General features: G+C 42.3%; 1 protein-coding gene and 2 long non-coding RNA genes across 3 annotated transcripts; 2 read left to right on the top strand and 1 right to left on the bottom strand.

The window, feature by feature from the left end:
* Positions 1–141: 141 nt before the first annotated feature.
* LOC146660038 (uncharacterized) lies at positions 142–1,902 on the bottom strand. Its single transcript, XR_014913850.1, has 2 exons — positions 1,301–1,902; positions 142–673 (listed from the first exon to the last, which is right to left on the bottom strand). It is a non-coding gene; the product is annotated as an uncharacterized LOC146660038 (long non-coding RNA).
* Positions 1,903–1,904: 2 nt separating this feature from the next.
* Positions 1,905–5,467, top strand: LOC146660037 (uncharacterized). Its single transcript, XR_014913849.1, has 8 exons — positions 1,905–2,163; positions 2,640–2,679; positions 2,825–2,871; positions 3,184–3,228; positions 4,078–4,107; positions 4,569–4,637; positions 4,844–4,918; positions 5,314–5,467. It is a non-coding gene; the product is annotated as an uncharacterized LOC146660037 (long non-coding RNA).
* A 1,142-nt stretch (positions 5,468–6,609) lies between these two features.
* On the top strand, positions 6,610–13,228 carry LOC146660036 (acidic leucine-rich nuclear phosphoprotein 32 family member D-like). Its single transcript, XM_085424055.1, has 7 exons — positions 6,610–6,794; positions 9,945–10,094; positions 10,668–10,790; positions 10,947–11,106; positions 11,321–11,439; positions 11,559–11,625; positions 12,037–13,228. The coding sequence occupies exons 1-7, from the start codon at positions 6,741–6,743 to the stop codon at positions 12,114–12,116; spliced, it is 753 nt and encodes a 250-aa protein (XP_085280181.1). The 5' UTR covers positions 6,610–6,740; the 3' UTR covers positions 12,117–13,228.
* The last annotated feature ends 1,002 nt before the right edge of the window (positions 13,229–14,230 follow it).

Below are 14,230 nucleotides of genomic sequence, written 5' to 3'. Positions count from 1 at the left end.
CTAGTAGTGGGTGATATTATACAAATGCTGTCATGATTTTATGTGAACATTTTGTCATTTGTAAACTATACATAACATTTTTTCTACATTGTAACTGATGTGATGTTCGACAAAGTGCTTTTAATTAAAAATAGGCAAACATTTCTTTGTTTTTTTATTCAACTTTTGAACAGTGGTATTTAGTAAGTACATATTCAGTAAATGCAAAGTATTTACATGGCCCCTAAATTAAAACATTATGGGTTATTCAGAACAGAACTATGCTTGGAAAAATATTGTCCCATCAGTTGATCCAACTCCTCCACAGTAGCAGGTGGAACTTTTCTTTTTTGAGGATGGCTTCTTTTACCTGTCACAACGAATGGTCTGTTTATGTTTTGATCAAGAACCTTTTTTTTGGGCAGCTGAAGAGGAGAAGTCTATCTTATGGCCAACCTCTGGCTGTATCTTGGTCATATTACCCAGCAAAACCCAGTATGCAGGTTCATCTGTAACAGTCCTTGTGCCACAGATCCTCACTGTTGCTTCTACATTAAACAGAAGAGCAGTGACATGGCTGCAAGTCTCCACGACTCTAGCCATACAGCTGCAGTGGGCGGCTTCAACCTTCCCTGTGATGCTCACAATGACCTGTGGCTGCAATGCTGCAATTCAGTCTTTAAGAGTGCAGGACCTAAAACACACACAGACAAAGTTCATTTAAAGACAAGAACTTTAATAAGCCAAGGCCGACACAAATGTGTTTTATTTACTTTCAAATCCATTTATCATAAATGTAACAAATAAAGTGTTTTTATGTATCCATCTATAGAACGCTGCATGTTATATTCTAAATCTGCATGTTTCTTTTTAGAAACCTATCAGCAAAAAATGAACCTAAAGTATGTAATGCAAGGATGTAATCACTTTCAAGAGGGAGAAAACATAAAGTTCGACTTTAAGTGACAACTATGGACACCTAATATGACAAGCAGATTCTGCAGGTCATTAATCAATGTATAAAACTAAAACAGAATGTATTTTTAGTGACACAGGACACAAACAAGGAAGCAAGATGTGTAATTAGGATTATTTATAATAAATATGAATTAATTAGGGCAATTTCTTTAACCATAAAGAATAACTAAATCCTTCAGGACAATGTCACATCAATGCACTGAACTCACTATGTTATCCCTCTAACAGAGCCTCTACATGTTCTCACTGTAATTTCCCCCTCACGAATGAATTTTTGCTAGCACTAATTTGAATGCTGGGGGGAATCAAACGCATTTTACTCGCAGTACTCAAGCTGACTTACCTTTGCTTGAATGACGGCGTACTCACAACGTGGAGGCTTAAAAATAGCCAAATCTTGTACCCAGTCCTTGGTGAATTGGATGTGCGCCTCCAGAGATTTATAATTGCGAAATTGGTGCGCCGTGTATGCTCTGACTCCACAGACAAGGTATGAGAGTAGATCATGCTAAGTCAATAGCGGTTTGGTCTTCAGGGTTTCTACTCCACGGCTATATTTCATACGGGTCCACATTTCAACAATCAAGTACCGTCTCTTTGCATCTGGACAGAATCTGTCTCTATACCGTCATTTTCTTTTGAGCTACGTTTCAGAATGGTTCGTAGCAATCTTGTTTTGATTCGTGACCTGCCAAGATGGTGCTGCGCTCCCACAATGCATTGCGACATTACGTCAACTCCAAAGCCCTTTGCGTGCAGGAGTGTATGCGCATGCGCATTGCCACGGTGGTTTAAAAAATAAAGATATAATGAAAAGTAATTAATAAAAATTAAATATTTAAACATTCCCACAAATGTGCAATGAACGTGCAAAAACTCTCTTTAGTAGTTGTTGCTGTTTCTTTCTTTCTTTCTTTCTTCTTTTTTTTTTTTTTTGAAAAATAACGACGTCTCTGAGGCGCGAAATCTGACAGCGAGAGGAACGGCCGGATACAGGAGACGGGAAGAAACAAGCCGATTATGTTCGCGTTAATTAAGTGGTTGGAAGATGTAAAATTCTCAATTCTGCCAACTGAACATATACGAGATTTTAATGAGGATGAATAATTAGCCGGCATGGAGGAAACGGACCTTTATTTCGTGGAGTGGCGACAAGAAGCCAAGGCGGGTGGCCAGTCTAAGAAGCCTCCATCATCAAGCTAGCAGGTGCCTTTTCCCATATAATATTACTTTATTCTCGTGTATTTGGAACGGAAGCGTAGAGCTGCCACCCAGGCAAAAGACAAATATAAGTATATCACGTTATAACGTGAAAAGTTTATCGTTCTAACAATATACTATCATGTTTGAACAACATGTTTGAACAACATTGTACGAAAAATGTACATAATTATCACGTCCGTACAATATTGTGCGAACGTGACAATTATGTATATTATAATAACGTGATATTATATTATACAAACATGAAAAGCATAATGTTAGAACAATAAACATTTCACGTCATAACGTGATACAGCTCTATTTTTCTTTTGCCTGGGTGGCAGCTCCACGCTTCCATAATTTGGTAATCAAAATATGTAACTTAATTAATTATATTGTGACGTACTTTTGCCTTTTCTTATTATTCTGCCTTCTCAATAACTATCAAAGCCTATTCACATTTAATTTGGCTTTCACAGAAATCCTACCTCTCCTTCTGGCTACAGAGTACTTACCAAGGTTAGAAACAAAGAACAGTTATGCTTTATTAATGTTCGCTAATTACAATGTTCCACATTTCCTTGCTTTTTAAGTCATTTTTAGGCTTTTTAGAGTTTTTGTTTTTTATTTTTTTAGCAGTAATGTTTCTGCCTATTTATTTCAGCCCATGAAATCGAATGCAGATCTTCCTAATGTGAGATTTACATAAATGTAAGTAATTTTGTTTGTCATTGTCATTAATGTTGTTGCTGTTGTTGTTTTTGTGCAGTTTGCAATCATATAAACCTAGCAAGCATCAGTCAGCACAGTGACTAACCTAAACAGATTCTTGCTTTATTCACATATATTATATGTAATTATATATACCTGCACATTGTACCTAGGGTTGCAGCCACTTGGCCCCACCCCATTGTTGTGACAGCCCTGATTGTACTTATACACTGCATCTGAACAGGGAACAGTCTGCCACATTAATGTATTTTTAAGTGACTTGTTTGTAATACATGAATTTGTTTTTTACAGATGTCAAAGTCTCAACCTCATGCTGCCCTCCCCCATCCTCCTAAAGTAAGTATTTGTTGTTGTAGTTTTTTATGCGGTGTCTGTGTCACATGCTAATCATAATTATTGAAATAACTGTTTTCTAACAGATTTTCCAAAACACTAGTTATGTTTGTTGTCATTCAGACCAATACTACTGCTTAGACATTGTTTAGTGGTCATGCATGTTTGACAAGCTCGTTATGATACCAAAACAGTAGGCCTATCACAATAATCGATATATCGACTTAACACACAATACATGTACATGACCTCAATAATTGTTGATGATGTAATTTATCCGCCATTATATTTACAAAAATAAAATATAATGATAACAAAACAATAACATTAAATAACATTGTTTTCTATTTGTTAGAAAATTTACTATTTATTCAAGTTTTTAAGGTATCTAATATTTTGATTCCTAATTTCAATGATCTAAATACTTTAAGAATTAGATGTTGGTTTGTCAATTGAAAGTGTGTAGATCTTGCATTATTATGGTGTTATATTATGATTATACATTCAAAGACATAAAATGGTCTTAAAATGACAATGACATAACTTGTCGCAATTGTTTATGGGGCAATATACTGACCAACAAAAAGTCGCTATCGTAACAGGCCTTCAAAACAGACGGTTTTATGATTGAGAAATTCAAAAAATAAATACATTTAATTTCTCTGAGATTCTCTAATATTCAGTTACAGTTCACAACACAGTTACCCGTACATGCAGTATTATACTGTAAATATAAATCTCTGCATTTAGCATCCCACTAGAAGCGTCACAGTTACTGCCTCTTTTTTTTTTTTTTTTTTTTTTTTACAAATACCTGTACTATCACTAACACATTTACTGTTTTACTTTTAGCCTGTGGATACAAATGCAGATTTCCTTAATGTAAGTTGTGCATTTTAATTACATCATGTTATTTTTATTATTATTTATTTATTTATTTTATTTTACATTCAAATATTTCAAGCTTCTTGGTTAAAGAAGCTTGATTGCTAGTAGGTAAAGAATAGTTCACCTATAATTCATATTCCCAATTAATTTCTCACCTCTGATTGAATGCCTTTGTTTGTTTTCCTTTTGACTATAACAAAACATTTTTGCTGGATATATATGGTGAATTTATATGCATAGATACAGTCGTAGTGCTTGACACATGCAAACAGCAGTAGATGTACTAAAAAGGAAATAATTACAATCATGATGTTGATTGCTGATGTCAGTATATATATTTTAGAGGAATGTTTTGTTTTTCACCCAAAATGAACTATATTGCTTCAGAAGAGATTTATTACCCTACCGGACTCTTATATATTGTTCTGTTTTTTGTTTGTTTTTGTTATTTTCAGGTTCAATGGTGCGTGTTCTTCTAATGGCCGCCTTCCCACTGGAGGTTTTGATCCACAGCAATTTAAAAGGTAATCAGCTTTGAAAGTCAGTTCAAATGGTTAGCTAATAGTACTTTAAAAAGCCTACAACTCTGTCACCAGTTTCTTTACCAAAAATTACCCATAAAAGTATCGCTCAATAGCATATATTGTAGTTCAAATGTTTAGTTGTACAAATATCAAATTTTTGGAAATCTAAAACTAGTCAAACACTCAAATGTTCATGCTTTTTATAGGAGGACAGAGCAAAACGGACATCGGCGCAGAGTGAAGAACTGCCCTTGATAAGGACACTATGACAGCCATATATAGTAAGTGAAGACTTTCTGTGTATCTAAAATTGCATACAGCACAAGTAACTTACTTTGCAACCATTAAAATAGGTTGTAAAGTAAGTTACCAATACAAATAGGTGATGATGCATTGTAGTGGTTGGTCTCAGACAAAGAAGGTCAACAGATTTATGAATGCTGGAAGGTAAGGAGAGACGACCAAAAGGGGTGTTAGCATTACTGTAATGTGAACTGGATAGACTTCCCATCTAGGAAAAAAAAGAGGTAAAATTATGCGTAAAATATATCTGTATTAATATCTGTATCTATATAAACAGAAATATCTGTTTGCTAAATGAAGCCAGCTAACATAAATCACATTTTTATTTTAACTCTGATAAAAGTAATAGAACTGTGACTTTTGTTTGTTACAGTGGCGGTAAGGAAGGGGTTTCCCAGCGTGTCCAGAAGGGCTTTGAGGATTGCCGTGAAAGCTGGGGGAACTGAGACTGCTGGAAAAGGAAAAGAAATTACATTTTAAGTATGCTGACTTATGTTCATACAATCACACACACATATACACATACACACACATATGTGTGTGTGTGTGTGTGTGTGTATATATATATATATATATATATATATATATATATATATATATATATATATACATATACATTACATATACATTTTAAATATATAAATATATTTTAAAATGTATTTTAGCACATATATTTTTTGGCCATTTTTTGTATATTTTGAAATATATTTCAAAATGTATTTTAAAATATATTTTTTTACCGTATGGGCCTTGTCACCATGTGCTTGCTCATGGGGGGTTTTCTCTGTATCATTGAAGGGTCTTTACCTTACAACATAAAGCACCTTAAGGCAACTGTTGTTCTCTGCAGACACACCTGTTACTCTGTAGACTCTCAAATTTTGACTCTTCCAAATAACTCCCACACAGGTGCTCCCGAGGGTTTCTGGCTGCCTTTAGATTTGTGTCTGGAAAGACTTTGGTGGTATCTAATGTTTACCTCAGCAATCAGACAGGTGGAAGGTTAAAGGTCAGGAAAATCATGGATCATCTGATTATCTGATGAAAGCAAAGTCTAAACTTGAAAACGTGAAAATCTGTGTTTCGGTCACTTTGCTCCTTACAGAAAAAATGTTCAAGTAAATTATCTGATGTATTTGTTTCATATTTTTCTACCACGTCACCTCCCATGGCTCTTAATAACAAGAAAAAGAAGAAGGAGAATAGAACCTTTAATAAATATGAAAAGATTGAGAAAATACTTTGATTAACTATGATATGGATCATGTTTATTGTTGCAATAAATACTTGAAACAACAAACAGCTTCTGTGGTCAGATCAAAGGCACAAAGCTGGATGCTATAATGTGTGTATAAGTGATTTACTGATGTAAACACTGTGGTTATTTTGCGGTAATCAATGAAAAATGATCACGATGATCATTACAATATGGCGCCAACAAGGACAAAGAGAGGGCGCCTGTAAAGTTTAAACGTTTCGTGCTCATCCTCTCATTGGTAACACTAAAGTGACGTATTTGCATTTACAGCCACTCGCAGACGAGGTCTCTGCATACTAAGATTCTAGGGCGGGGCTTAGTGAGTTGATCGTGTTTGGACCAGTAGCAGGTTAAGCTTCTTAAAAATATGGATATTCATTAGATTGGGGCGTGGTCTAACAGTGGCGGACCGGCAACAGCGAACATGGAGGTTTAGTTGTCGCCTTGTGTCCGTTAGAGAAGGAGGGTCTCACTGACGCGCATTTTATTTTCACTTTTCCTTTGTTATACTTTGTTTTTTCGCCTTCTGTTCGGGCTTCGACATGGAGATGAAGAAGAGGATTAGTCTGGAGCTGAGGAACAGAAATCCAGCCGAGGCAAGTAACTACAACACTTTAATTTATTTATTTCCTGAAGAAACTGGTGAAGGATGCAGTGTGAAGCTATGACGACGCTGATAACATTCGGCGTGGGCGGCCGTCGACTTTTCCCAACCCGCGGACTGATCTTCTGTCGGTGTTTTTGAACGATTAGACGCGACATGTTTGTGGCTCCAACATGGAGGAAACTCCGCTTGGTCCTGGAGGAGGAATCCGCTGCGTGCAGGCTCGCTCCCTCTCCCGCGCTCACTTCTCGCGGGGCAGCCTCGCGCGAGCCTCCCACAGCTAGCACACGGGCTAACAGGCTAACCTGCCGAGTGCCCAGCCCGCATAACAGAACCGCGGCCGAGTGAGTGCGCCGAGAGCCGCCGCAGGTGCTCGGCGGTACCGAGAAAATGCAGTCGCGGACTGTGGATGGGCTCCGCTGCATTTGTTTGAACGCCCCGGGGCGACCGCTCGGCCGAGCCGGCTCCCATTTTAACCTTCACCGTTAGAGAGTTACTGATCTGCGATGGTCGTGCTGTGATGGCGTTTGCAGCCGGACTCCATTCTCATTTCAGCGTTTAAGTGCACATAGTCCTAGGTCAAGTCATTTTTTCTGCCATAACATCATTAAAGGGTCTCCACAGTTTCTTTGTCGGCACGGGTCAGCTCAACACAGGCGCAGTCTAAAATTGATACTTTGTTCACGTTAAATTGGAGTTTTAACAGTTGTTGTTCAGTCTGCTGTTCCCGCCCTCCTCGCTGTGTTTTCAGGCGCACGAGTGCCGCGCGCTTAAATCTCACAAAAATTGCACGAGGTTCGGTGGGAGGCGGATTTAAACGACGGAGAGGGTTTTTAAAAAGTTTCTCGCACGCACAGCTTTGGTGGGTGAGGTGTGCTCTCCCACCGGTGATCGTAACGGTGAAGCTGAGCGCCGGTTTTCTGGTCACGTACTAACCGCTATATGGATGAGATCCAACGGGAGAGGGGGAGTGCTGGCCCGGGCGAAGAGCTCTGACCGAAACGGAAGGAAAGTGACCCTCGTTTAGTTTTGTGAAACGTCTGAAACCTGGGTTTACTAGATGCCTCCTCTTCACCAATTGCTGGGCATATACAGCGTTACACCACGTGGTTATTCATGTACCTGAGAACTGCCATACCTGCTTACTTGTTCTACACATGCAGCCCCCCCCCAATGCTGGAACTGTGTTGTTGTCTTCGTTGTCATCGAAACATATAAATCATGATGAACCGCGCATGCTCAAACCCAGGGCTGGTGAAGCTTTACGTGTGTTCTTTGATATTTTTATTTCACCTTTGTACAGGTAAATCTCATTGAGATCACTATATCATAGCTAAAGCACTTCTGGATGGATGCAAACTGCATTTTGTTGCCTTGTAGCTGTGACATGAGCAATGACGATAAAGTTGAATTCTATTCTACAGGGTGGGCCATTTTATATGGATACACCGCAATAACATGGGAATGGTTGGTGATATTAAAGTCCTGTTTGTGGCACATTAGTATATGTGAGGGGGCAAACTCCTCAAGATGGGCGGTGACCATGGTGGCCATTTAGAAGTCGGCCATCTTTGATACAACTTTGGTTTTTTCAATAGGAAGAGGGCCATGTGACACATCACACTTATTGGTAATGTCACAAGAACAACAATGGTGTGCTTGGTTTCAACGTAACTTTATTCTTTCATGAGTTATTTACAAGTTTCTGACCACTTATAAAATGTGTTCGGTGTGCTGCCCATTGTGTTGGATTGTCAGTGCAACCCTCTTCTCCCACTCTTCACACACTGATAGCAACACCGCAGGAGAAATGCCAGCACAGGCATCCAGTATCCGTAGTTTCAGGTGCTGCACATCTCGTGTCTTCACACCATAGACAATTGCCTTCAGATGACCCCAAAGATAAAAGTCTAAGGCGGTCAGATCGGGAGACCTTGGGGGCAAAATAACTGGCCCACGATGACCAATCCACTTTCCAGGAAACTGTTCATCTAGGAATGCTCGGACCTGGCACCCATAATGTGGTGGTGAACCATCCTGCTGGAAAAACTCAGGGAACGTGCCAGCTTCAGCGCATAAAGAGGGAAACACATCATCATGTAGCAATTTCAAATATCCAATGGCCTCGAGGTTTCCATTGATGAAGAATGGACCCACTATCGTTGTACCGATAGTGGGTCCATTAGTTGTACCGACTAATGCCGCTCTCCAGTGACATGCGGCGAGTGCTACGCTGTGGGCTCTTGCTGAATGAAGCTAGGACAGCCACTGATGTTTCTTCATTACTGACAGTTTTCTTGCGTCCACATTTTGGCAAATCCAACACTGAACCAGTTTCACGAAACTTAGCAAGCAGTTTGCTGACTGCAGCATGGGAGATGGGTGGTCTCGTAGGGTGTCTTGCATTGAAATCTGCTGCAATGACCCGGTTACTGCGTTCACCAGATATCAACACGATTTCGCTCCTCACGTGTTAACCTTCGACATGTCAATGGCTGTGAACAAAGAGAAACTTGTAAATAACTCATGAAAGAATAAAGTTACGTTGAAACCAAGCACACCATTGTTTTTCTTGTGACATTACCAATAAGTGTGATGTGTCACATGACCCTCTTCCTATTGGAAAAACAAAAGTTGTATCCAAGATGGCCGACTTCTAAATGGCCACCATGGTCACCGCCCATCTTGAGGAGTTTGCCCCCTCACATATACTAATGTGCCACAAACAGGACTTTAATATCACCAACCATTCCCATGTTATTACGCTGTATCCATATAAATGGCCCACCCTGTATTCTATATGAGGTCTCGTTTTCAAGAAGCGAGGCCCAGAGGTGTGTATGAAGTTGGGTACACACCTGTAACTGTGGGCAGGGAGATGTGTGAGTGTGTAATAGCCGGGCAAACTGTCTCCCCCCCCCCCCCCCCCCCCCCCGGGGCTACAGTAATTTTTAAATGCGCACACGTCGGAAGATCGTTTATTTAACACATTATATTTTACGGTCACAGACTGCAGTCTGTGTGTACGCCACCAGGTGGCAACAGGTGAGTGTGAGGCATGCAAACTGAAAGTTTGAATAAACCTGTGATGTATAATGTGGTGTAAATTTTACTCTTTGTCATGTGATGCGGTGGCGCTCAGGTGGCCGAGCTGGTGGTGGATAACTGTCGCTCCAGCGACGGTGAGGTGGAAGGACTCACAGACGATTACACGGGGCTGGAGATCCTCAGCATGGTGAATGTCGGCCTCAGCTCGCTCTCCAAACTGCCCTCACTGCCCAAACTACGCAAGGTCAGTTCACCCGCAGCTACGACACCTGAACACAGCACAGTCAGGATCGGCGTGTGTGCTGTGATGAACATCACATGTGACCTCTGATTGGATGTACCTTCTGAATGTGTCTTATGACCTTTGACCCCAGCACTGACCCTCACACTGAGAAGATGAACGATATTCCACTTTTATGCATCAGCTTGTTTCTGCCACAGGAAAGCAGTATTGTGCACTTTGAGATACCGAACTCAAATTTAGGGATATGGCCCACACACATCATCCATCTGCATCCGGATAATAAGGAAATGTCATCCACCGAGCTAGATCCTGGTTAGCAGTACTAACTTGAAATTTCAACTCAGAATTTGGAGTTATGTTTGACTTTATTTGTTTTTCAGTGATGGAAACAAAGTTTCATACTTTTGGAGATGAATGAAAATATTTGAAGTACTGCTGCAGTACTGTACTACTGTAGTACTTCTACAGAGTCGATAGATGAGGAAAGATCTGGCGGGAATGAGCTGAGTAGTTGTTGTCTGTGTGCTGCTTCCTCCTCTCAGCACGCATGATGATGCATTTCCTGTGTTTCAGTTGGAGGTGAGCGATAACACCATCTCGGGGGGTCTGGACGCGCTGGCGGAGAAATGTCCCAGCCTGACCTACCTGAACCTGAGCGGGAACAAGATCAAGGATCTGAGCACGATCGAGCCTCTGGTACGTCCATTCATTAAGCTCGTTAGGCCGATCGCTAACGAAACACCCGAACCTGTCGATGGGAGACCCTGAAACGTAGCAGCAGATTAAAGTCGGGGATTCTGGCGTTGCTGTCCATGTTTTTGAGGGTTCCTCTGCTTTGTTCTTGTACTGCAGCAAAACCTGAAGAACCTGAAGAGCCTGGACCTGTACAGCTGTGAGGTCTCAGCGCTGGACGACTACAGAGAGGGCGTCTTCGAGCTGCTGCCTCAGCTCACTTACCTGGACGGGTTTGACGAGGAAGACAATGAGGTGCCCGACTCCGAGGCCGAGAACGGTGAGCCGCTAACGCGGAGTCTCTCTGGCTTGACCGAGGGGCGGGGTCTATTTGTTTTTCATGTGCACACTTCGTTAAGCCATAAACGTTTCCGTCCAGTGAGCGCGTGCAGATCTGCTGGTCGCCTTCAGCCGCCTAATTCGAATTAAGGACAGGAAGTGGTCCACGGGGAGGACGAACGTCCTGTTTCTGATGTTAGGATGTTTTGTTCCAGATGAGGATGATGAAGCCGGCCCGCCGGGAGATGACGACGATGAAGACGATGATGAGGATGAGGAAGGCTCTGAGGGAGACGAGGTCGGTCTGTCGTACCTGATGAAGGAGGGAATCCAGGTGAGAGGTCATGACTTACAACTTCATTTATAATGAAGGTAAACAGAGAGCAGAGGAGGAGGAGCCTGCCTCACGGCGTGCTCACAGTTGAGTTTAACGTGTTTTTAACATATTTTAAGGATGAAGAGGACGATGGAGACTACGTCGAGGAGGACGAAGAGGACGAGGAGGAAGAAGAGGACGGAGGTTTGTGTCGCTGAAACGTGATTGGATTCTTTTGGGGGGAGGGGAGTTGTTGTTTTTTTTACAGCCCCTGTGGCGGTCGTCACGGTGACTTCGCCGTCGATGTCTGTGTTACAGTAACGATCACATCATGGCGTTTAAACTGCACGCTTAGGCCACGTTTCCCTGGTGACAGCTTTTACATGTGCGTAGTTACCCGATGATGAGTCATTGCGAGTTTCGCTGTCATGTGATTGATGTGTTCAATGAAACCCGTTCAGTGCAGCGCCACCTAGTGGTAAAAATGCTTTCTGCTCTTCTCTCGGCTGAGTGAAGGAATCGTAGTTCTGTCAGGGTTGCTTCCTCCTCAGTGTCACCATGTTATTGATTACTGATTATTGATCAGGTGATTGATGGCTGCTCTGATTTCCTCAGATGAGGACGGCGCTGCTGTTCAGGGCGAGAAGAGGAAGAGAGACGCCGATGATGAAGGTGAAGATGACGACGACGAGTAGTCCAATCACCTTCGTACTCTATATCGTCTGACACCCCCGCCCCTCCCCACCTCCCCCTGACCCTGGCAGGATGTGGTTTTGGAGCTCCAGACAAACAGGAAACTGCGATCAGGCTCATCGCTGTCCTTCACCGCGGTGATGTCACTCCGCCAGCCAGCTGGTCAGCAGGAGGTCGATAACAGAGCTCAGAAATGCGCCGCGTTCCCTCAGACATGTCACGCACAGATATGGAATTCAAGAAAGTCACGAAGGACAAAAAAATAGGAACACCTCAGCAGCTCCTCAGTCTGCTCCAGATTCATCACCTCCTCATCCTCATCACAGACAGCAGGGGGCGGCAACACGCCATTCCCCACTCCTGTGAACAGAATATTTAACAATCCCAGGAACGCCCTTCGTGATTGGTGTTTCTCAATTATGTCTGTGAAGGTTCTCAGTCATCCAGGTCATCGTAGTCTAAGGAGCTTGGAAAGCGTCTGGACTGCAGAGGGCAGAGCTGAAGAAGCGTCTCAGATGAGAGGTGAAACATCTTCAAGCCACTTAAAGACGTCCAGACGCTTTTCTTTCCAAGCTCTTAGACATCACAGCGCTGCCAGACGGTCTACCTAGAGAACGCGGCGTGTTCCTGTCTCTCCTTTATTGATTATTGATCAGCTGGAAGGCGGAGCTCTTCCCAGTCAACCCAGTTCTTCTGACCCTGTGACTCCACTCTACACTACCCATGATTCTCAGCAGCTGATTGCGCCAAACATGGATCCAGAGTTGCCCTCCTCTCTGCTCTCTGATTGGATGACTCCAAAGCTCTCTGTAGTTGGCTCCTCCCCTAAGCTTTTTTTCTTCATTCTTTTAAATTGACTGTTACTGTTTTAATCCCGCCCCCGTCACCTGTGGGTCTGCGGCCTCCCTTCCCACCCCCACGGGTCCCTGTGTAAATAGAAGTGAACTGGTCTCTGTAGGTTTGTGCTGTCGTCCGTTTGGCCTGATCTGTCGTGTTAAGTTTGGAAGCGTGAAGCTGGAGCGATGCTCCTCCTCCGTAATTTTATTTTTTTATTCCTGTGTTCTGATCGTGTTGCTGTAACCAGAGTGTTTTTGAATAAAATGACTGAAATCTCCACGCCTTCTCCTTTCTCGTCACATCTCTTCACGCCCTAAATTATGAAAACAATTTTATTTTTCACTTTAGAATAAAGAACAATCAGAAATGGAAAGGCTCCTCGTCTTCTTCCTGATGTTGCCGTCTCTCGGTGTAGCTACATCTATCACTGCGGCGTGCGTGTCCAGTTTGTCCAACAGGAATGTCTCGGGTTTGGCTGCTGTGGCAGCGCCCAGCTCCTGGAGTGTGTTCCTGTGCCGCCATGATCAGTATCCAGTGATGAATCCTTTTTGTGGAAATCTGCTGCAGGTTTCCAACCTGTTGGTTTCCAGCTGTAGTTGCAGCTCTCTGCCTGCAGAGGGCAGAGTTGTCCCTTTGTGAGGGTCATAATGTGTCACCTGAGAACAGGCCAGATATTTGTCTAAGTTAAAATAAGTTCCCTGGTGAGCCACGCCCATTTTTCAGATGTTTTATTTTGAATATTTTGTAATAAGCACATGAATCACTTGCTGACCGATGATTGGTTCTTTCTGCTGACAGCTCATCAAATGATTTCACATCATTGCAGTCACGCTTCCTGCTGTGCGTGTGTGTGTGTGTGTCTTGACTCGATATACTCCTGTCATGAGCACTCGGTCCTCTGAAGATTTATTTTTTCCTTATATGGATGTACATCACAACGAGGGGCGGAGCCAAGCACACACAGCTCTGATTTCTGTGATAAAAATGTTTTACTTCACTTTTTATAGAAAGGAGGAAATTAAACAGAATCTGAAGCAGTCTGTTTTTCACAGACGAGCGTTCGGGCGTCTTACAGCGTCATGGTGACGATCAGGCGGTCAAAGTTCATCGTGAGACTCATAAAGTCATAAAACTGATTTGATAAGCTTCAGGTACCAAATCATTGACCATGTTCCTCATTTTAAACCTGCTCTTCGATCTTTTACCATTATAATCCGTCTCAGAGGTCACCGTACAGAAGCACGGCCTCAGTGGGCCGCGGGCTCTGTGATCGCAGGTG

The sequence above is a fragment of the Rhamphochromis longiceps genome, linkage group LG11 (assembly GCF_057381845.1).
Source record: "Rhamphochromis longiceps isolate RC_006_pf linkage group LG11, R_longiceps_female_GT1.1, whole genome shotgun sequence".
NCBI lineage: Eukaryota > Metazoa > Chordata > Actinopteri > Cichliformes > Cichlidae > Rhamphochromis > Rhamphochromis longiceps.
This window is presented reverse-complemented; position numbering and strand designations above follow the sequence as displayed.

Bases quoted from the DNA above. Each gene is read 5' to 3' on its own strand.
- LOC146660036 (XM_085424055.1), top strand. From the start codon at position 6,741: ATGGAGATGAAGAAGAGGATTAGTCTGGAGCTGAGGAACAGAAATCCA. The intron at 10,095-10,667 runs GTCAGTTCACCC...CCTGTGTTTCAG, and splicing joins CACTGCCCAAACTACGCAAG to TTGGAGGTGAGCGATAACAC. The intron at 11,107-11,320 runs GTGAGCCGCTAA...GTTTTGTTCCAG, and splicing joins CGACTCCGAGGCCGAGAACG to ATGAGGATGATGAAGCCGGC.